The sequence below is a fragment of the Macrobrachium rosenbergii genome, chromosome 42 (assembly GCF_040412425.1).
Source record: "Macrobrachium rosenbergii isolate ZJJX-2024 chromosome 42, ASM4041242v1, whole genome shotgun sequence".
NCBI classification, from domain to species: Eukaryota; Metazoa; Arthropoda; class Malacostraca; order Decapoda; family Palaemonidae; genus Macrobrachium; species Macrobrachium rosenbergii.
This window is the reverse complement of record NC_089782.1, coordinates 46,392,619-46,416,907: the sequence shown is the minus strand read 5'-3', so window position 1 is coordinate 46,416,907 and position 24,289 is coordinate 46,392,619. Positions and strand designations below refer to the sequence as shown.

The 24,289-nt window shown below is 33.6% G+C and overlaps 1 protein-coding gene across 2 annotated transcripts in view; it reads left to right on the top strand.

The window, feature by feature from the left end:
- Nucleotides 1-24,289, top strand: part of LOC136828393 (uncharacterized) — a 76,047-nt gene that overhangs the window by 44,261 nt on the left and 7,497 nt on the right. The window contains exons 2-10 of one of the 2 annotated variants that reach the window (XM_067086416.1): nucleotides 8,397-8,441; nucleotides 10,085-10,284; nucleotides 15,134-15,191; nucleotides 16,367-16,508; nucleotides 17,202-17,299; nucleotides 18,502-18,600; nucleotides 19,340-19,424; nucleotides 20,732-20,831; nucleotides 23,799-23,953. In XM_067086416.1, the coding sequence (XP_066942517.1) occupies nucleotides 8,397-8,441; nucleotides 10,085-10,284; nucleotides 15,134-15,191; nucleotides 16,367-16,508; nucleotides 17,202-17,299; nucleotides 18,502-18,600; nucleotides 19,340-19,424; nucleotides 20,732-20,831; nucleotides 23,799-23,953 (982 nt within the window). Of the gene's footprint in view, nucleotides 1-8,396; nucleotides 8,442-8,972; nucleotides 9,118-10,084; nucleotides 10,285-15,133; nucleotides 15,192-16,366; nucleotides 16,509-17,201; nucleotides 17,300-18,501; nucleotides 18,601-19,339; nucleotides 19,425-20,731; nucleotides 20,832-23,798; nucleotides 23,954-24,289 lie in introns of those variants that run through there. The other variant, XM_067086417.1, reaches the window with a different exon arrangement.

Genomic DNA, 24,289 nt, shown 5'->3' with positions numbered 1-24,289 from the left:
ATCTTAAAAAAATACTGAGGCCAGAGGGCTGCAAATTGGCATGTTTATCATCCACCCTCCAATCATCAAACATACCAAATTGCAGCCCAATAGCCTTAGTATAGTTTTTTATTTTATTTAAGGTTAAAGTTAGTCATGATCGTGCGTCTGGCAGCGCTATAGGACAGGCCATTACCGGGCCGTAGCTCATACCCCATTATACCGAGACCACCGAAAAATAGATCTATTTTCGATTTCCTTGATTATACGCTGTACAGGAAACTCGATTGCTCAGAAGAAACTTCGGCGCATTCTTCACTTGTTTCTTTATGCTATGACTCATGAAGTTCTCGGAAAAGAAGAGGAAAGCAAACTTTGATTATAGTAGAAGGCGCGATTTACAAGGCTCTAAGAAGCAGATTGTCCTCTACGCGACCTTGCCAGAGTTCATGATCTGGGCCTCTTTTACAGTACCAGAAACAGTATTTATATGAGAAACAATACATGATTTGGCATCTCTTCACCGTCTGCATGCATGCCTGCTTGCTTTTATTCCTCCTTAAGGAAATGACGACTTTGACCTATCTGCGAAAGCTCTCATTGTTCTGTATTTGTTACTTCCTTTGCTCCTCATCTTCTGTATCTTCTTCCAAGGATATAGTATTTAACTGTAATGGAAGTATGATGTCAATTAACTGTACATCTAGCACTGAAGAAAAAATTAATGGATCCGTGTACTGTTACACCCGTTTGTCCCGACTTCTCTCTCTCACACACACACTCATAAGGCAGAAGATTCCACATAATATTTATCAGGTCATTCACGCTCTTGAGACCGGTTTCATTCTCAAGGACACGCGAAGAAATTGGCAGTGCATTAGCCTTTAGCAGTGACTGACTTCATACCCCGTTGTTCAGAAGGGAATTATCCTCCTGTGAAATTTTATGTACATTATCATATATATATATATATATATATATATATATATATATATATATATATATATATATATATATATATATATACTATATATATGTATGTATGTATATACAGTATATGTAAATATAATTATATAAATATATACACACTTCTTAAATGCTTTTAAAAAACCAGCATGAATATATTTCACCATTTTGGTAAATCACTATTCCATTTTAGGTAAAAATTTTATAGAAACAAAATTCTCTCTCTCTCTCTCTCTCTCTCTCTCTCTCTCTCTCTCTCTCTCTCTCTCTCTCTCTCTCTCTATTCAACACCCTTCTCTTAAAATGAATAATCATCATTCGCCGTACCCATTTCCCTCCACCATTTATATTCGTTCCTATGTGATGATACGTTCCTTATCCTTCTATTCTTGTCCATGATTTTCGTACGATCCTTCCAAAAACTGGTTTCCTGCGGAGAATCCTTCAAGTATCCTTTGTAACCAAAGCTTACGGGGGAGCGAGACACAACCTATCCCTAAACTGTGGCAGGTTCGGTGCTCCCCCTACCCCAAACATTCCCACCCATCTCCCTCCCCACAACGTCTCAGGAATGAGAGAGCAAGAAGGACATTGATCTCAACACTGCCCCTTTCCTAGCGGACGTAGGAGCTGCACATTTCAGCTTCGACTGCCCTCCTCCTCCTCCCCTTCCTCCTCCTCCACCATCACTACCTTCTCCCTCACATTCACTCCGACGCTCCCTTCTACCAATCCGCCACCACTCCCTGAAACCGCCACCCTCGGTACCCTGATATCAGACAGGTAGGGTGACGTTCCAGTTCTACCTACCAGAGTCGACCAAACTCTAGACTCTGAAAATGTGTTTAACTTCATTAGCTTACTTTTGGAGGTATCCTTTCGTGTTGGAGGATACTAATGTGAAAACACTCATTAACCATTTTTTAATTCTTTAATAGTTTGATTAATGATTAATTAACCTAATTATTCGTTTTAGGAATGTATCAAAAACAGATCTTGTACACGGGACAGGGAAACAGTCACGTCTTAACGACCAGATGTTACTAAACGACGGTGCAAGGTAGAAGTTACTGGAGAGATGTCAGAGTCAGACTCTCACAGTCCCACACACAGTGGGCACGAAGGCAAAGTCGACGTATATTACAGTATAAAGTAATACCTGCTATTGAGACTTACACCGTTAAGTTAAATTCTTGTCTTTTCCAAATCACCGGATGACACTACCATTAAATTGCTCTCTCTCTCTCTCTCTCTCTCTCTCTCTCTCTCTCTCTCTCTCTCTCTCTCTCCATTAAACACAGCCTACAGTACAAAGATGAGAAAGTGCATATGCCAGCAAAAACAAAAATGTCTTCTCCTTTTAAATTATTGGGGACTTTCAGGTATTTGTCTTTGTTCATCTCATACCTTACTCATGCACTCAAACCGCCGTTTACCAGAGCATTTGCATCGTAAGAATGAAAATGAAAAGGCTAGCGCAGGACATTCGTGTGTAAATGAAGGCATATTTACACAAAGGGAGTTAACGCAAGTATGGAGTGCGCATGCGGCATCGACCATATCGACCATTAGGTTTCCACCATTTGGAAAATACTTTTGCAATGCTGAATTATTATACCTACGACACGCAGTGTTGAAATTTAGTTATGTAGGTAAATACTGAATCCAATCAGATTTACTCTTCTCATGGAAAGTTAGCAACGTGGCCCCAACCGACCATTTGGACATGACCTCATCCAAAACTTCGCTGTTTATATACTTGCGACGGACCTTATGAGTCTGGTGTGAGGGCCGAGAAGACAATAAATGAGTCTTGTTCGTCATCGTTGTTTTGAGAATGGTGACGAAGGTCAGTTTACGAAGGAGTTTCCTCACCCCATCAAGAAAAATAGTATTTGATTTAACCTGTAATCAGCAAGGACGAAACTGAAGCCACTTCTGGCCATTTTTAAGTTGCTAAGTAAAAGGCGAGTCATGTTCGAAAGTCAGGTCTGTTTTTAACTTGACCCTAAGCCTCCTCGGCAGGACATTTTGCAGACGAATGTAAAGACCATATAAAGGATCGTGACGCACTCGACTGGCCTTAGTTTCCTGCTGCTGTTCACACCGAATTCCTAAGGTCTGCTGCGGCTTTCTGAACAAGGATTTTTTGGGGGGGAATTTGTTTGCCGGCCTTGTCTGTGCCCCTACAAATGGTCAAGGGGGCCTTATGTGCCAACTGCTTTTGTTTTCGTTGGTGGTCGTCCGTCCAATCTGTGTTGCTGTAATCGGACGGTCAGAGGCGTAACGAACGTGATAGTTCTTTGTTTATTTATTTATTTATTTATGTATTTATTTATTTATTAATTAATTAATTAATTTATTTATATATTTATTTATTTACTTTTTTATTTATTACTATTATGATAGAGACACCTTTGTTATTGTCTGAAAAGTATGAGTAGGGCAGTAAGTAAAAAATGGTTACATATTTTATTTTGATATTAAAGTATGTCATCTGTAAGCTTAGGTATTTTAAACAAAGGTATATATATATATATATATATATATATATATATATATATATATATATATATATATATATATATAGTGTTTGTATTATTATTCAAAATGAGCAAACGCTAATATGAGACAAGCAGTTACGACCATTGACTCGACGAAAAACTTTCATGTAATGAACAAGTATCTACACTATATGCAAGTATTAAAGCAAAACATTGTGAAAGATGCTCAGAACATCGGCAGCCTCTGAAACGTGAAACACATAACGTAGGTTCATTAGGTATAGATTAAACGCACTTTGACGTCAAAACATGAAAAATGGTCTGGAAACGACGTCACGGGAACAATTCGCACCAATTTAAGGATCCCAGGCAAGACTGGCGACATTTCCTGAAGGACAAGCGTAGAACACAGTTGTAACGCCAGGATTTTTAACAAATATCAACAGATATTAGGGGCTATTCAACAGTAAACGCACAATTACCTTCATAGAATCTTTAGATATCAAGGTGCAATGTTACACGCTAAGGTATGAAATAACATAAGTATACCTTTAACGTAACGTTGGCCGATAGTGTAAAGTAGAGATGTAATTGCCAACTGATAAACTGCATATTAAGTTAGCTATAGCTATGGCGGTAAAGATAAGATCGAAGGTTATGTCTTATTAACAATAAAATTGTTTGATGAAGTAAGCTGATAACAGGATCAGCGCTCGACAAGAAGCCTCGAACCAAGCGGTTTGAAGATTCGTGCGTAGGAATGTCTACGTGTGTAATGGAACCACCTCTTAGGGCATGGAGGAAGCCTTATCTTGCTTCTGGAGGGCAAAGCACCAGAGAGAGAGAGAGGTTGTGAAGGAACGCCTGAGGGAAATATTTATTGCCTTAGATAAGACCTGTTTGTTACAATGCTGAGATAAAAGTTTACTTTTTATTATTTTGTTTTCATCCCAAGTGCCATTGTAACCGTGTTGTGTACCTTCGACGTTCATTTGTTCCTCGTGTTTACGTTTGAACGAGAGGCTTTAGGCCTTGACTCCGGGATTTATTGTGTTATTCCAAGGCTTGCTTCGGATGTGGGTCGGTCGGAGAATAAGATTTACGGCTGATAAGAAAATGCATTGATCTTCGTGATTCTGACAATGTTGGATGGATTTAGAGTAGAGTCTCTCTCTCTCTCTCTCTCTCTCTCTCTCTCTCTCTCTCTCTCTCTCTCTCTCTCTCTCTCTCTCTCTGTGTGTGTGAAAAAATTTACTAAAGTTTCATCTTTATGTTGCTGAGGGCCTTGCACTCAGGTGTATCGTTATAGAGATTTTGTAGTGCATTTCATTTATTTTTATTATAAAAATCATGTTTTCATGCACACACACGCACACATATATATATATAGTATATATATATATATATATATATATATATATATATATATATATATATATATATATATATATATATGTATGTATGTATATACACACGTGTGTTTGTTTGTTTGGGTAGGATACGTCCTTTACTTGTCTGACAGTAGTTTGACAATTTTTTCCTTTTCATTATTTGATAATCAACAATAATGCTTCATGAATTTAGGCCATTATAGATAACAAGCATGGGATTTGCCCTCTTACACTTGTTGAAAACAGCGTCTTCATGTGCGCAGTTTCATGATTTTTAGAAATTTTCATGCGATTTGACACTGGCTTTTGGACTTTATTCAATCGATACTTAATACCTCCCCTGTATATACATACATCAATCATATATATATATATATATATATATATATATATATATATATATATATATATATATATATATATATATATATATATATATATATATATATATTATATATGTAATTTACTGTATATAAAATTATATATATATGTATATATGAATAATTATATATAATAAATATAATATATATATATATATATATATATAGTATATATATATATATATATATATATATATATATATATGTATATATGTGTGTATGTTTGTGTCCGTGCGTGTGTATGCATATATATTGTGTGTGTGATACAGATGTGTGTGAGTGTACGTCCTGTGTGCACGGTCTCCTGTGATATTCATGAGTAGGTGAGTGGTGGGTACAAGGAGCCTCTCCGTGTGAGACTCTCCACTGTTTTTTAAGCGAAACAAGACAATTTTCTGTGCTTAGAGGACTGTCGATAAAGAGCAGGTGCTTGCCTTCTCATGCTTGTTGAAAGGAGAAGCTTCCTAAATGCGCAGTTTCGTGGCGTTTTTAACAGATACTCGTCTCCTATTTTTTTTTAATTTAAAATGAGGCTTGGGTTTTACAAAGGTATGGTTCTAAGGCATGTTTTGCTAAGTAACCATACTTTCTCTCTTTCCGGTTTTTAACTCTCTCTCTCTCTCTCTCTCTCTCTCTCTCTCTCTCTCTCTCTCTCTCTCTATATATATATTATATATATATATATATATATATATATATATATATATATATATATATATATATATTATATAATAGTATATATATATATAAATAAATAAATAAATATATATAATATATATGTATAAATAAATAAATAAATAAATAAATATATATATACTGTGTGTGTATATATATGTATATATAGTATGTATATGTATATGTCTATGTGTATATATATGTATGTATATCCTGTATATATATATATATATATATATATATATATATATATATATATATATATATATATATATATATATATATATATATATATATATATATATATATATTACATTAAGGTGTTTCCTCCCCAAATATGGACCTTCTTGGCTTAGTTGTTCCGATTTTGTCTCATTTTTTACTTTTGTTCTTTCGTATGCTTCAGCACTGATCTATAAGTTCAGGAATTTCATCACGACTAGATTAATTTAGTTAATGAAAGATAGCCATATAAATAGGGAACAACGTTTATTTGAAAGGCGTGTATTTGCTTTATTAATTTTAAGCATGTTCTCTTCTCCTGATTTATCTATAATGTCTGAAGGCCTCCAGTTTTATCTCTCTACCTTCCTTTATGTTTTTGTCCTCATAAGATACTTCTTTAAATAGTTTTCCTCTTTATGTTCAAAGGCATTGGTGGTCAAAAAACATTTTTTCGGTATAATGGAGTTAGTTTTTTTTAATTTTTTTTTTTTTGCCTCCTACGATTTTCTTCGTAAAATTACACTGATGTTCAGATTGTACGAATAATCCTAACTTCCTCATATTTTCTGGAAAGAGGGCTACAACTTCCTTATATTTTCTGCAAAGAGGGTTCTAACTTCCCCATATTTTCTGTAAAGAGGGTTCTAACTTCCTCGTGTTTTCTGGAAAGAGGATTTTGAAGTCGCATGTTTATTTCTGTGTCGGAAGTATATTTCTAAATCAGGAAGTTCATTAGTTCTTTGCTCAAACGATATTCATAATGTAACCTACTGGATCACTGTTGAAGTTAAGAATCGGAGACCTATAAAGTAAATATTGATAAATAGGCTACGCTTGAATTAGACGTCAGACATTATAAAAATGGGCATACTCTTTAAGTGCTATTTGAAAAAAGTAGCGTGATGCGGTTTGTATGTAAATAAGGAAATCTTGAAATGCTCAAGGTTGCAGTGGCCGGTCCAACAAGGTTTGAAGCTAAGCATTTCCTTTTAGAAACTTTTCCCAGTAATCGAGATATGGTGACATTGAGCACTGAATTTACACATGTTGATGATTTCTGCTCTGGTTTCCAGGAGGAAATCTTTCAAGGTATTGCGTTTTATTTGGGCTGCTTTATTGAGAAATTCTTCAGATAAAGACATTACCAACCCTGAATAAAAACTGATATATAAAATATATATATATATATATATATATATATATATATATATATATATATATATATATATATATATATATTCATGAAGCTACAGATGTTCTTTAATATCAAATTCACGCTACCTCGGGAATATCCGCGATGGGGAATGATCACCGAAGGGGAATTTATAAGTGATAAATGGATATTCCCGAGGTAGCGTGAATTTGATATTAAACAACATTTGTAGCTTCGTGAATATATATAAATCACGGTGTGATAAAAATTTCATATATATATACATATATGTATATATATGTATATATATACACATACATACATACATACGTACATTCATTTTTACAAGAGAAAATTGCTTCCATACAATTAGATTCCATGTGATCAATTAATTACAAATTGCAAAAAGGCAGAAGCACTGCGGCCTATTGCTGTTAATTTTCGAAACCATTGCTTTCATAGAATTCATATCATAAACACACGAAAGTTTTATGCTTCTGCTCACCTGTCCTCTTCCCCCTGAGGCTCGAAGGAAACGTAGAAATTATCCGCTGAATGTGTCATTTTCCATCTTAACCTATGACATCACTGAGCAAGGTGGGATGGATGTGTTTTGTGCGTGAGTGTGCACATCCGTGAATATTTTGACGTTCACAAGTTGAGCAAAAAATTTTATTTGGTAATTTTTTTCGTCTCTATCAAGGCTAGCAATTGTTAAACTTTTGTGGACTGATATATTTTTACGCTTGTTCATTTACGGGTGCGCACATAAACGTACAGTACACGGACACATATCTGTGTATGGTTTTTTTTCGCATTTAAACTATATAATTTGGTTTAGGCAACATAATGCGGCTTGTTTTATTTATGTACATATATACATTTATATTTATATATATATATATATATAAACAACTATATATATATATATATATATATATATATATATATATATATATATATATATATATATATATATATATGTGTGTGTGTGTGTGTGTGTGTGTGTGTTTTACTGACAGAGAGAGAGAAAGAGAGAGATTATTCGATGTAAGTAGACTAAATTAACCATATCGTTTTGTATTTGATAACATAATTAATGTGTGTTTCTCTTCTTTTCCAGGTGGATTCTTTTTCTGGCCCTGGCCTTTATCACAGGTCATGTAAGGTAAGACATACATAAGAACCAAAATCTCTCAGGCAAGTCATAAAAAGGTTAATGAAAAAAGTGTACCTGTACGGTGTTTTGAAGTTATCAGTACTTCAGTATCAGTGCTGCCATTTTAATAATAATAGCAACACCGTGTGTGACGTTTGGTGATGCCGAGAGCTGTATTTTAATCTAATCTTAGTATTTTTTGTGTGTCTTTCTTCGTTTTCACTCTGAACGACTTGCGGAAATCTTTTGAGCTACCGTGTCACGTGTTTCGTCTGTTATTGAGCACGCCTTGAGTGACGTTATTAAAAACAAAGAATACGCCCTCTGTTTATCTGTCATGGAGAATGCAATCAAGGCTAAAATCAATAATGTTCAAGGTACGGAGCTAAAGTATATCCCAATTTATTAGATAACAAACAGCTATCGATTTAATTATCGTCGTAATCTAAATTATTTTTGAGGGTTAGTTATTCAGCAGGAAATTTAACTATAGTTTTTTTTTTTTACATATAAACGATCACATAAGAAATTCTTCCACCGTTAATCCTGCATGGCTGATTATTCCCAATACACCTGTCGTAGGTGATGAGGTAGCACGTGAGTTATAATTACGTTTATAGTGGAAGTGAAACTAGCTGTTACCTTTGGAAGCCGTTTATTGTGAAGTAGAGCTTCATCCCATCATGTAAGTAATACAAGGTGATCTGTCATCTCAATTTAACAGTAGTTATTGTGTTTTGAAAGAACAATGTCGAGTGTCACTTATAACCGGACGCTGTTTTCGCAACGAACGTTCAGAAGGAAATAAATAAAATGTGATTTCAGAACAATATTGTCTGCCATGTCTTTCTTTCTTGCCTTCATGTTTGTCATAATTAATTTACAAACAATATAAGAATTATTTTCCCATCATAAGAGGCATTACCCTTCAGGATCTGAAAAAAGAAAAATGAACCCATTACCGAAAAGATATGAAACATTACAATAATTAAGGTGAATGTGCCATGTTGGCGTTTGTATGTTCGTTCGTTGCGGGCAAACAGTGGAATGATAGTGTCAAATTTAACTTCTCGGTTTTTGCCTTATACTTTATGACATCAGCTTTGTTAAGTCTGCAATGGTGGCAGTTCGTTGTTTATAATAATTCAGTCCTAAGGTTACGAAATGTTAAAGCCCATGTTTCAATTTAATAAAAGAAAACGAGTTCACTTGCAACTGTAGAAGAAAACGGACATTTCTTGAATATGGGTTCCTCAACAAATAAGCACATTATGTAGTAGTTCATCATTTTTACGATGAAACCATGAATATACAGAACGTGGTCTCCTTTTCTCCTTACTGGTATCGTTTTTGTAGCAGATTTATTATCTCTGAAATTTTGAAATTTAGCATGAGTAAGTTGGTGGGGTTTTCCTGAAATACTTCTTGTCTCAACGAAAGAGACGCGAAGGAAAACAAAAATTTACTTCACTCCTACAGTGATATATTCACTTGTGATTGAGAGAGAGAGAGAGAGAGAGAGAGAGAGAGAGAGAGAGAGAGAGAGAGAGAGAGAGAGAGAGAGAGAGAGAGAGAGAGGCGGGGGGACATTTTCATCAGCCATCCAAATTTTCTACGATTTTCCCTTGGATCTCAGAACTGCCCTTTTCCAGGTCCCACTCGCAGCTGGAATTCAACATTACGACTACCTGGAATGGCGGAGCTATTAAACACGACCCAATCCAATTAATCCTCACAGGGAGCCCAGATGAGGAATACCTGGAGCTTGCCATCGAGGCTCCATTCTTCAATGACCCTCCAGCTCCACCTGGCCCAGCCGGTCAGCCATTCTACGGCCTTTGGAATTATGAAGGTAAAGAGTTTTGCTTTTCCTGTAACAAATATTTATTTTCTTTAGTTGACAAATACATTCACTTTAACCCTCAGGGAAGAAGTGAAAGTCCAAATGGTTCTTTATGGCGTTTGTGAATAGGATTGTGCTCTCTTTTGCTTTCCATCTCACCTCAAATAATTAAGGGAAAGTTTAAATAATTCACTTACGTTGTCTGTAGGATATCCATTTTCTTTTGCAGTCAGATCTTACTTTGTTTTGAGGTAATAATCGATTCGTCCTTACCAGTGAGAAGAAATAAATGTTTATATGGATCATTAACTCATCATCCAGTAGGGAGTCTGTATTTAGAATTCCTTTTAACGTTTCTTTAAAGACTTATCTGTGTTGTATACTGGTCAATCATGCATTTAGGAAAGACATACATGTAACGCATCTTGCCTTCTTCTGGATAAAACATTACGTTGCTAATTGATATATATGATGATGGATGATCATTGTCTGTTGTTATTATTATTATTATTATTATTATTATTATTATTATTATTATTATTATTATTATTATTATTATTATTATTAATGACGTGTTTTCATATCAGAATTATCCCCAAAATATGAACTGGCTTAGCAACGTCCACAAAACATGCCGCCCATATATGAAAGAAGCCATAAATTCAGTCAACTATCTGCAGTATTAAGTTTTTGTTTGCATTAAAACCCATAAATAAAGAGTTATTTCTTTTATTTTTATACAATGTGCAAAATAGGTTTAAACTATCATTAGAGCACAAGTTTTGCATGTTTACTAACATTATATTTCAAGACGTGATGAATAGTCATTTTAATACAGTGTATATAGATTAACACAAGAACAATAATTCTCATACGGTGTATATACATTAGCAGGAGAATAGTACTTCTAGTACAGTGTATATAGACTAGCAGGAGAATAGTAATTCTGATACAGTGTTTATACATTAGCAGTGGAATAGTAATTCTGATACAATGTATATCGATTTGCAGGAGAATAGTAATTCTAATACAGTGTATATAGATTAGCAGGAGAATAGTAGTTCTGATACAGTGTATATAGACTGTAGGGAATAGTAATTCTGATACAGTGTATATAGATTAGCAGGAGAATAGTTATTCTGATACAGTGTATATAGATTAGCAGGAGAATAGTTATTCTAACACAGTGTATATAGATTAGCAAGAGAATAGTAATTCTAATACACTGTATATAGATTAGCGGGAGAATAGTAGTTCTAATGCAGTGTATATTGACTAGCAGGAGAATAATAATTCTGATACAGTGTAGCAGGAGAATAGTATAGATAGATTAGCAGGAGAATAGAGAATAGTGTATATTTAGCAGGAGAAATACAGTGTATATAGATTAGCAGGAGAATAGTAGTTCTAATACAGTGTATATAGATTAGCAGGAGAATAGTATTAGCAGTGTATATAGATTAATATAGATTAGCAGGAGAATAGTAATCTAACACAGGGTATATAGATTAGCAGGAGAATAGTAATTCTAATACAGGGTATATAGATTGCAGGAGAATAGTAATTCTAATACAGGGTATATAGAATAGAATAGTAGTTCTAATACAGGTGTATATAGATTAGCAGGAGAATAGTAGTTCTAATACAGTGTGATTAGCAGGAGAATAGATTAGTAATTCTAATACAGGGTATATAGATTAGCAGGAGAATAGTAGTTCTAATACAGTGTATATAGATTAGCAGGAGAATAGTAATTCTAATACAGTGTATATAGATAAGCTGGAGAATAATTCTAATGCAGTGTATATAGATTAGCAGGAGAATAGTAATTCTAATACAGTGTATATAGACTAGCAGGAGAATAGTAATTCTAATATAGTTTATATAGATTAGTAGAATAGTATTCTAATACAGTGTATATAGATTAGCAGGAGAATAGTAATTCTAATACAGTGTATATAGATTAGGAGAATAGTAGTTCTAATACAGTATATAGATTAGCAGGAGAATAGTAGTTCTAATACAGTGTATATAGATACAGTGTATATAGATTAGCAGGAGAATAGTAGTTCTAATACAGTGTATATAGATTAGCAGGAGAATAGTAGTTCTAATACAGTGTATATAGATTAGCAGGAGAATAGTAGTTCTAATACAGTGTATATAGATTAGCAGGAGAATAGTAGTTCTAATACAGTGTATATAGATTAGCAGGAGAATAGTAATTCTAATACAGGGTATATAGATTAGCAGGAGAATAGTAATTCTAATACAGGGTATATAGATTAGTAGGAGAATAGTAATTCTAATACAGGGTATATAGATTAGCAGGAGAATAGTAATTCTAATACAGGGTATATAGATTAGCAGGAGAATAGTAGTTCTAATACAGTGTATATAGATTAGCAGGAGAATAGTAATTCTAATACAGGAGAATAGTAGTTCTAAGACAGTGTATATAGATTATCAGGAGAATAGTAATTCTAATACAGTGTATATAGATTAGCAGGAGGATAGAATAGTACAGGGTTCTAATTACAGTGTATATAGATTAGCAGGAGAATAGTAGTTCTAATACAGTGTATATATAGGAGATAGATTAGTATATAGATTAGCAGGAGAATAGACAGGAGATAGAATAGTAATTCTAATATAGGGTTCTAATACAGAGAATAGTATATAGATTAGACAGGAGAAATAGTACAGTGTTATAGACTAGCAGGAGAATAGTAGTTCTAATACAGTGTATATAGATTAGCAGGAGAATAGTAATTCTAATACAGTGTATATAGATTAGCAGGAGAATAGTAGTTCTAATACAGTGTATATAGATTAGCAGGAGAATAGTAATTCTAATACAGTGTATATAGATTAGCAGGAGAATAGTCATTCTAATACAGTGTATATAGATTAGCAGGAGAATAGTAGTTCTAATACAGTGTATATAGATTAGCAGGAGAATAGTACAGTGTATAATAGCAGGAGAATAGTAGTTCTAATACAGTGTATAGATAGCAGATTATTCTGACACAGTGTATAGATTATCAGAGAATAGTAGTTCTAATACAATATAGTGTATATAGATTAGCAGGAGAATAGTTATTTTAATACAGTGTATATAGATTAGCAGGGAATGGTAATTCTAATACAGTGTATATTGGTTAGAAGGAGAATAGTAATTCTGATACAGTGTATATAGATTAGCAGGAGAATAATCATTTTAATGCAGTGTATATAGATTAGCAGGAGAATAATAATTCTAATAGTAATTCTAATACAGTTTATTATATAGATTAGCAGTGTATATAGATTAGTAGGAGAATAATAATTCTAATACAATTTATATAGATTAGCAGGAGAATAATAATTCTAATGCAGTTTATATAGATTAGCAGGGGAATGGTAATTCTCATACAGTGTGTATAGATTAGCAGGAGAATAATAATTCTAATGCAGTTTATATAGATTAACAGGTGAATAATAATTCTAATACAGTGTATATAGATGTGGAGAATATAGATGTATATAGATTAGTAGGAGAATATAATTCTAATAATATAGTGGAGAATAATCTAGATTAGCAGGAGAATAGGAATAGTAATGCTAATGCAGTGATTATATAGAAATTTGCAGGAAATAGTAATTCTAATACAGTGTATATAGTGTATCTAGATTAGCAGGGGAATAGTAATGCTAATGCAGTGTATATAGATTTGCAGGGAAATAGTAATTCTAATACAGTGTATATGGATGAGCAGGGGAATATTAATTCTAAGAGTGTATACAGATTAGCAGGGGAATAGTAATTCTGATACAGTGTATATAGATTAGCAGGAGAATAGTTATTATAATACAGTACAGTGTACATAGATTAACAGGAGAATAGTTATTCTAATACAGTGTATATAGATTAGCGGGAGAATAGTCATTCTAGTAGAGTGTATATAGATTAGCAGGAGAATAGTAATTCTAATGCAGTGTATATGGATTAGCAGAACAGTCATTCTAATACAGTATATATAGGTTAGCAGGAGGATAATAATTCTAATACAGTGTATATAGATTAGCAGGGGAATGGTAATCCTAATACAGTGTTTATAGGTTAGCAGGAGAATAGTAATTCTAATACAGTGTATATAGATTAGCAGGGGAATGGTAATCCTAATACAGTGTATATAGATTAGCAGGAGAATAATCATTCTAATGTAGTGTATGTAGATTAGCAAGAGAATAGTAATTCTGTTACAGTGTATATACTGTAGGTTAGCAGAAGAGCAGTAATTCTAATACAGTGTATATAGATTAGCAGCAGAATAGTAATTCTAATACAGGGTATATAGATTAGCAGGAGAATATAGTAATTATAATAGTGTATATAGATTAGCAGGAGAATAGTAATTGTAATACAGTTTATGTAGATTAGCAGGAAAATAGTAATTCCAATACAGGTATGTACGTAGATTAGCAGGAGAATGGTAATTCTAATACAGTGTATATAGATTAGCAGGAGAATAGTAATTCTAATACACTGTAAATAGATTAGCATGGGAATAGTAATTCTAATATAGTATATATAGATTAGCAGGGGAATAGTAATTCTAATGCACTGTATATAGATTAACAGGAGAATAGTAATTCTATTGTAGTATATATAGATTAGCAAAATTGATTTAGCGACACTGCACAGGAAGAAAGAAAGAAAATTAATACTTGATTTTCTAGAAAAAGTTTAGACTCGTTGATCAGAATTCTCTTTTATTTTTATCCGAATGACTCACCTGAGCAGAATGACTGGAATATTTACAGATATGGTTATCTTTGCTCTTTATTATCGTTTTGGTTTATTATTGCCTTACAGTGGTGGAAGCTTTCTTCTTGAACGACAACAACCAATATCTGGAAGTGGAAGTTTGTCCGTAAGTTGGTCTCTGCTCAATTTACCGTTTTTCTTCATGTAACTTTTAAATCAGAGTTTTGTTCATGTCACTCTACTCTTGCTCGTGTTTTTTTAATCACTCGCCTTGATGAAGCGAAACGAGGAAGTTTTGCGTTTTTATGTCAGCTTCTTTACTGTACATAATTAGAATTTGTAATTTTCATACCTTTTTTGATTGTTAGTTAAGAAAAAACTTTTATTTTTTGTTTACGTAAAGCAAATTGTGTTGATTTTCAAGTTTGCTTTTGGTTTCTTATAGTAGATATTTTGATGTCGGAACAAAATCATAATTAATGCGTTCCAAAACTGTGGGTCATCCTCTTATAAAATATGCCATTTTACTTTCTAGTTACAAAGTACATACTCCGCAGGGGCCAGTGCCGTCAGTGCACCTCACGCGTTATGCATTGCAGGCATTACTTAAGGTTCTTTGCAGAGCCCTTCGTCCTCTAGCTGCAACCCCTCTCGTTCCTTTTACTGTACCTCCATTCATATTCTCTCTTCCTTCTTACTTTCCACCCTCTTCTATCAATTGTTTCATGTGACACTTCGCAGTTTTCATCCTGTTACATTTTTGTAGCCTTTTACTCTCAATTTTTCTTTCAGCGCTGAATGACTTCTTAGTTCCCAGCGCTTGGCCTTTGGCCTAAACTGTATATTCTATTCTACAGAATACATAATGACTGTGATGCATCTGTACTTGAATTAACCATGCATTTAATTCATACTTTACTTCAAAGTAAAGTGAGAAGAATGGAAGTTAAGTTCACTCAGTTGTTATTGCAAGCTAATTTGAACTGCATATACAGAGCCTCACTTATACAAGAAAGTTTTGCATCTAGTTAAACACATCTCAGTTTTCTATAAACGATCAGCCTTGTTTCACATTTTGAATATGAAAAGTAGCAATTTTTTGCCATCATTTATATATATATATATATATATATATATATATATATATATATATATATATATATATATATATATATATATATATATATATATATATATATATATATATATATATATTTTTTTAAGAATATTATTAATATTATAAAACACCCTTGGTGACGAGGACCTAGTCTCATAAGGTGAAAGTTGCGTGTTTCTTAGACAGTTCGTTCAGTGGTGCCATTTCCTTGTCCTCCTATGCAGATGGGGACAGCACATTGTCCTCCTCCTGAACGGACAGAGGGCCGCCATACGTCATTCCTTGCCCCTTGAAGTAAACACGACGAGGACGGGAAATAAGTGGATTGGTAATGCAAGGATACCGGTAGGATACCTGCCCAAAAATGTAAGTACTGGTTTTAAGGGCTAAGTATTGGGATTGCTTAACTGCTTGTAGTGAAAGATTTGTGTAATTTGCTGGATAAGTGGTTTAGATTAAGAAGAATCATAAACGTGAACGTTTTTATATAATATATAAATGTGTACGTATTATTTTCTGGAAAGTGATCCCTGAGATTTAGACTGTTTTACAAGTATATTTATATTCTTCTAAAATTACCTTTGTTCCTATAGTAAAAGGTATTTAATGTGATTAGCGTGATTCTGATGATATTTTATAAAGTCTCCATTTTACTAAGTATGAGTTTTAAATAAAACTTCAGCACCTTTTTCATGAGATATTCATCATTGATAACTTTGTTGAATTCATTGTTATGTATATAAATTTTTAAAATATATAATTCTGTAATTTTGCCGTGTCAAAATTTTATATATTCTAATGCTCCAATAAGCCTTAATGATTTCCTTTATATTAAATAAAATCTACTGATATTATGCTTTTCAACTTTGAACATAAATATACAGCAACTATTTAAACTGTGACGACTACAAACAGAGGTCAAAATTGACAAATAACATTTTTTTGAAGCATGAATAAAGCTTTTATCCCTTATTATCTGATGTCATTTACAAGTTTTTATAATACCTGTTACTAAAGTAACGTTGATAATGGTGTAACTTTTTGTTTTTGTTTCCACAGGTAACCAAGTTTAACGCTTATGGTATACACGGATCAGACCCTAACAGGGTTTATGAAAGCCTCTACCCTGCTCCTGAAAATGCTACAGCTCCTGACTTGTACGTTCCTTGTCTTGGTTCATAGTTTGACTCGTACTTTTCTGGACTTATAATTTTCCATTTAAATTCTCTTGATTTATAACTTTTATTAATCTCTCTTGATTTGTAACTTGTATTTAGTCTCCCTTGATTTATAACTAGTAAGTGCACTGTCTGGATTTAAAATTTATAACTCTTAATTTATAACTTTTATTTAATCTCTCTTGATTTATAAGTTGTATTTAATCTCTCTTGATTTATAACTTGTATTTAGTATCTCTCTTGATTTGTTACGAATACGTACATTTTCTTGTTTTCAAACTAGTATTTCAAAGTTTCTTGATTTATTACTTGTATTTATACTATCTTAATTTTCAACTTGTATTTATACTATCTTAATTTATAATGTGTACCCACACTATTTTTATTCATAGCTTCTCTGTGAATTGCATTGTTTTACAACAGGTACCCAAACTATTTCGATGAAACTTACTCAGATATTGTATTGAGTTATAAATTTTACAGGCACTACCCTGTACATTTGTTATCTTCATTCATAATATGTATCTACATCGTCTGTATTTATAACTCGAGCGCATACTCCCATGATTTATGGCTTGTACATAATCATTTTGATTTATAAGTTCTATTACATTGATATGTGGTTTATATATGTGGCATCTTCTTTAATAACTATTAAACGGTCGGTCACCCGGATTCGCGGGGTCACGATATGCAGATTTCTCTGTGGGACATATATAGACATTATTCGTGGAAAATTCACCTGTTCGTGGTATTTTTCATAGAGAAATATTCACAAATTACTGTATTTTCACATAATTTTCGTGACTAAATGCACAATTTGTCATAAAACTATTAAAATATTCAGATATAAGAAAAGAGGGTTTTTTGGTGTTTTGAGCTATCAAAATATAGGCAGATATAAGCATTTTTAGAGAGGTTTTAAGTATTCGCGGATTTTAGCTATTCGCGGGGGATAGTGGCACACATCCCCGCGAATACCGGGGGTCGACTACATTATCATGCTTTGTAAATTAGATGAAATATTTGCTTAATATTACATGATTATAATTCAGAGGAAGAGAGGGAGTCATCTAATACTATTTGTCACATTAGAATTACAAACAAGAAACGAAAAACGAAATATTCTCAGAAGTTGCCATTTCCTTTTTTTAATTTTTTAATTTCCTGGTTCTTGGCAGCCACGCTCTCGAGTACTTCAACGAAATCGACCTTTCTGAAGTACTGCATAATCAGTCGAGTGCAGAGATGTCAGAGCTGTGGTCGGATGCCATCGAAGGGTGAGTTTTATTGCGTAATTTTTTTCTTCGTGTGGGTGTGTTTCCTTTTCTAAGCAAGAATTTCCTGCTTCTTAGTTTTTTTTTTTTCGGGGGGATGATAAGGATGGTGGGGAAAGGGAGGGGGTTGCCATTCGCTCTTAGCGGCCATTAGCCCAGATAAAAGGGGATGAAGAATTAACGCCTCATACTTGTATAAAAAGTTTGATAGTTTGATTGATACATATGAACTGGCGTTGCAACGAGTAAGGTCATCGATGCTGCTTTGTATATAGGGAAATAAGCGTTGCTAAAAGTTACAATAAGCTTTAGATGTGTGATGTATGTTGATCTTACGATGGATTCACTTGGAAATTGTAATTTTTGAAAGTCATTGTTTATTTTCTTCCATGTAACTTATTTCATTTAGAAGTTTCATTTCTGCAAGATAGAATCTTGCGTATGATGACGTAGTGAGTACGCAGTGATAGACTGATAGATAAGACTGAAACTGGCAGGTTTATGGACTGCGGTGCCCATCGACTGAATAGAGCTAAATACACTAGACTCTGACTATTAAATCTTAGATTAATACGTAAAACTAAATCATGATCGGATATCAGAAGTTTTTGAGTATGATAAGTTGTACATACAAATTAAATTCGACAAACCAAAATGATTCCTCACTGGACAGAACAGCAATTATAACAAACTTGATGGGATATTGTAACGCCTGATGTTCATTTTTTCTTCAATTTTTCAGAGTATTCCGATACAGAATACAGACTGCCTGGAATGGAGTCCCCGTAGACCACGCACCTGTTGAAATTACCTTACAGGGATTTACGGCAAGTTTACAAATTTTCATTTTAAGAAAATGTATTTAGAATAAGGTCTCTTGTTCGAGGATTTTTCTCTAATAATTTTCCTCCTTCTCGGCTTGGAAAATTCAGTACATACTCATTCAGTTATCATTTTTTATCCGATTCAGTGTCGGGAAACGTTCTAGGCTTATTAAGGGTCTTGTTTCTCTTTAGTCATAGTAAAACATAGTTTTACATACTCAGCATGTTAGATATCTTGTCTCTTATATATATATATATATATATATATATATATATATATATATATATATATATATATATATATATGTATTTATTACTAATAAATCAGAAAAATATGCACGTGATTTTGTTTATTAGCTGAAGCCATAGGAAATGCTCAGAAAAAAGGAACGACAGAGTGCCAAGTACTTTCGTGTAATTAATTACACGAAAGTACTTGGCACTTTGTCGTTTCTTTTCAAGCTTTTCCTGTGGCTTACATATATATATATATACATATATATATATATATATATATAATAATATACATATATATATATATTTTATATATACTGTATGTATATATATATATATATATATATATATATATATATATATATATTATATACAATATATATATATATATATATATATATATATATATATATATATATATATATATATATAATATAGAGATATAGAGAGAGAGAGAGAGAGAGAGAGAGAGAGAGAGAGAGAGAGAGAGAGAGAGAGAGAGAGAGAGAGAGAGAGAAGATATATAACCCTTATTCTTAGGTTATTGACTAACAGTTTAATGTTGAAGCTTAACAAAGGTACACATATAAGTTCATGTAACCGATCACCTCAATAGCTCCTACAGTAGAAATCCCAATTGCTAACTGGAATGGTTACTACATAATGTAGGAAATCCTGAATGAAATTATTTTTAATATAATATTCTAAGACCAGAATTTAATCTTGGAGATTTGAATACCTAATGTGCAGTCTCTAGAGGATATTATACTCACAATTTATTCTGTAGATTTGAAAATGTCCCTTAGGTTACGTCTCAAGCCTCTTTGCAGCCCATTGCCACTCTCACCTGATCCTCTGAAGTTTGTTGTTAGTTTACTCTTGCCATGAGAAAAAAAATCGTTTCTGTTAATTGGGCAGAGGCCATAGGTCCTCCCCAGGTATGTTTTTCCATGTATGAACTTAACATTACATGGTCCACCGAGAGGCAAGGTCCCGTGCTGCTATAAGGGCGAGCTTAATCAAAGGCACCCAACTCAGCCATGAAAATATTAACGATCTTGGGTATTCATTTTCAGGCCGGAGTAGAAATGAACGTTACAGCTCCATTCTTCAATGACCCTCGCCCACCCAATGGCAGGGAAGGAATGCCATACTACGGGCTTTGGGAGTATGAAGGTATGTGGACGTTTACGAACAGTGGGGATCCTAATTGAGTAAATTATACAGAATGAAAACTTAAGACATTTCCGTATCTTTCAGTTTTCACCTTCATTCTTCTTTCTCTCTTTTTTTATTGTATAATTTAAGCCAGGAATTAAAACTTGGTAAAATTCAAAACTTTAAATTTGGACAGTGTGTCCTTAGGATTTTAAGAGTATCAAACATTTTATTGTATAATTTAAGCCAGGAATGAAAACTTGGTAAAATTCAAAACTTTAAATTGTGGCCAGTGTGTCCTTAGGATTTTAAGAGTGTCAAACAACGTCGAGGAAAGTTATTGCTAAAGAAAATATTCAGCATTGAATATTTTTTAACATACTAAATTACAGTTGGTGTTCCTATTTTAAAAATTCATGCCTGATTAAAAAACTCTGTTTCAGTGTTCCTTGGTTGTTTAGACTTGGAACGAGTTCGCTTTTGGCCAAAAGATCGCCCCTCAATATCCCTTTTTTTACAGTTATTACTTTGACCCGTCCTTATGTGACACTCTCCTATATATGCAGCTTCTTTTTCTTCTTCAGCCACATGGCTATTGTAGGAGTTATGATCCTCTCACATGATCTTTTTTAGGAGTTATAATCCTCCCACTTGATCTTTTGTAGGAGTTATAATCCTCCCACTTGATCTTTTGTAGGTGTTATAATCCTCCCACTTGATCTTTTGTAGGTGTTATAATCCTCCCACTTGATCTTTTGTAGGAGTTATAATCCTCCCACTGGATCTTTTGTAGGTGTTATAATCCTCCCACTTGATCTTTTGTAGGTGTTATAATCCTCCCACTTGATCTTTTGTAGGAGTTATAATCCTCCCACTGGATCTTTTGTAGGTGTTATAATCCTCCCACTTGATCTTTTGTAGGAGTTATAATCCTCCCACTTGATCTTTTTTAGGAGTTATAGTCCTCTCACATGATATTTTGTAGGAGTTATAATCCTCCCACTTGATCTTTTGTAGGAGTTATAATCTTCCCACTTGATCTTTTGTAGGAGTTATAGTCCTCTCACATGATATTTTGCAGGAGTTATAATCCTCCCACTTGATCTTTTGTAGGTGTTATAATCCTCCCACTTGATCTTTTGTAGGAGTTATAATCCTCCCACTTGATCTTTTGTAGGTGTTATAATCCTCCCACTTGATCTTTTGTAGGAGTTATAATCCTCCCACTTGATCTTTTTTAGGAGTTATAATCCTTCCACTTGATCTTTTGTAGGAGTTATAATCCTTCCACTTGATCTTTTGTAGGAGTTATAATCCTCCCACTTGATCTTTTGTAAGAGTTATAATCTTCCCACTTGATCTTTTGTAGGAGTTATAGTCCTCTCACATGATATTTTGTAGGAGTTATAATCCTCCCATTTGATCTTTTATAGGAGTTATAATCCTCCCACGTGATCATTTGTAGGAATTATAATCCTCCCACTTGACCATTTGTAGAAGTTGTAATCTTCCCACTTGATCTTTTTTAGGAGTTTTAATCATCTACTTGATCATTTGTAGGAGTTGTAATCTTCCCAATTGATCTTTTGTAGGAGTTATAATCCTCCCACTTGACCATTTGTAAGAGTTGTAATCTTCCCACTTGATCTTTTGTAGGAGTTATAATCCTCCCACTTGATCTTTTGTAGGAGTTATAATCCTCCCACTTGATCTTTTGTAGGAGTTATAATCCTTCCACTTGATCTTTTGTAGGAGTTATAATCCTCCCACTTGATCTTTTCTAAGAGTTATAATCTTCCCACTTGATCTTTTGTAGGAGTTATGGTCCTCTCACATGATATTTTGTAGGAGTTATAATCCTCCCATTTGATCTTTTATAGGAGTTATAATCCTCCCACGTGATCATTTGTAGGAGTTATAATCCTCCCACTTGATCATTTTAGAAGTTGTAATCTTACCACTTGATCTTTTTTTAGGAGTTTGAATCCTCTACTTGATCATTTGTAGGAGTTGTAATCTTCCCAATTGATCTTTTGTAGGAGTTATAATCCTCCCACTTGATCATTTGTAGCAGTTGTAATCTTTTCACTTGATCTTTTGTAGGAGTTATAATCCTCCCACTTGATCATTTGTAGCAGTTGTAATCTTCCCACTTGATCTTTTGTAGGAGTTATAATCCTCCCACTTGATCTTATTTAGGAGTTGTAATCTTCCCACTTGATCTTTTGTAGGAGATATAATCCTCCCCTTTGACCATTTGTATGAGTTATAATCCTCCCACTTGATCATTTGTAGAAGATGTAAACTTCTCACTTGATCTTTTTAGGATTTTTAATCCCCTACGTAATCATTTGTAGGAGTTGTAATCTTCCCACTTGATCTTTTGTAGGAGTTATAATCCTCACACTCGATCATTTGTAGGAGTTGTAATCTTCCCACTTGATCTTTTGTGGGAGTTATAATCCTCCCACTTGATCATTTGTAGGAGTTGTAATCTTCCCACTTGATCTTTTGTAGGAGTTATAATCCTCCCACTTGATCTTTGTAGGAGTTATAATACTCCCACTTGATCATCTGTAGAAGTTGTAGTCCTCCCACTTGATCATTTGTAGAAGTTGTAATCCTCCCACTTGATCTTTTGTAGAAGTTATAATCTTCCCACTTGATCTTTTAGAGGAGTTGTAATCTTCCCACTTGATCTTTTGTAGGAGTTATAATCCTCTCACTTGATCTTTTGTAGAAGTTATAATCCTCCCACTTGATCTTTTGTAGAAGTTATAATCCTCCCACTTGATCTTTCGTAGAAGTTATAATCCTCCCACTTGATCTTTAATAAGAGTTATTATTTTCCCACTTGATCTTTATTAGGTTACGAAGTCGACAACTGGGAATTTTCATTGGTCATCTCATATTATATGCATTGTATGGAGGAGTGTGGGTACTTATGTATATTCGCATAAATATATTTTCTTATCTCTATTGCAGTTGTGGAAATGTTCTTCCTTAACGATAAAGACGAATATCTCGAGGTTGAACTGGGTCCTTGGGGTGAACACCTCTTGCTCATGCTCAAAGGGGCACGCAATGCCATCAAACACTCGTTAGCCCTTGACTACTTTGCTGTGAGGGACGAAGCAAGTGTAAGTTTGTCAGCGTGAATCTCGCAGATTATGTTGAAAATATACCAGTTGTGTTGTGTTTTCATCTTTGAGTTATTTAACGTTTGTGTAAAACTTCTTTTATATTGTTTACTTTACTGAAATTGTACTGAATAATTCTAGTCTATTTTCATGTTGTTTACAATTGTCTAGAGATGACATTCTTGCATGAAATTACAGAAATACAACAATGACAATTCATGACGTTTATGAATAACTGTTTCTGTGGCATTTAATTTGTAGAATCTTTTTTTATGCATCTTGTAATCTTCTTTTCATCAGCTAATTATCAGTGGTTCTCAACCTGGGGGGCGCCCC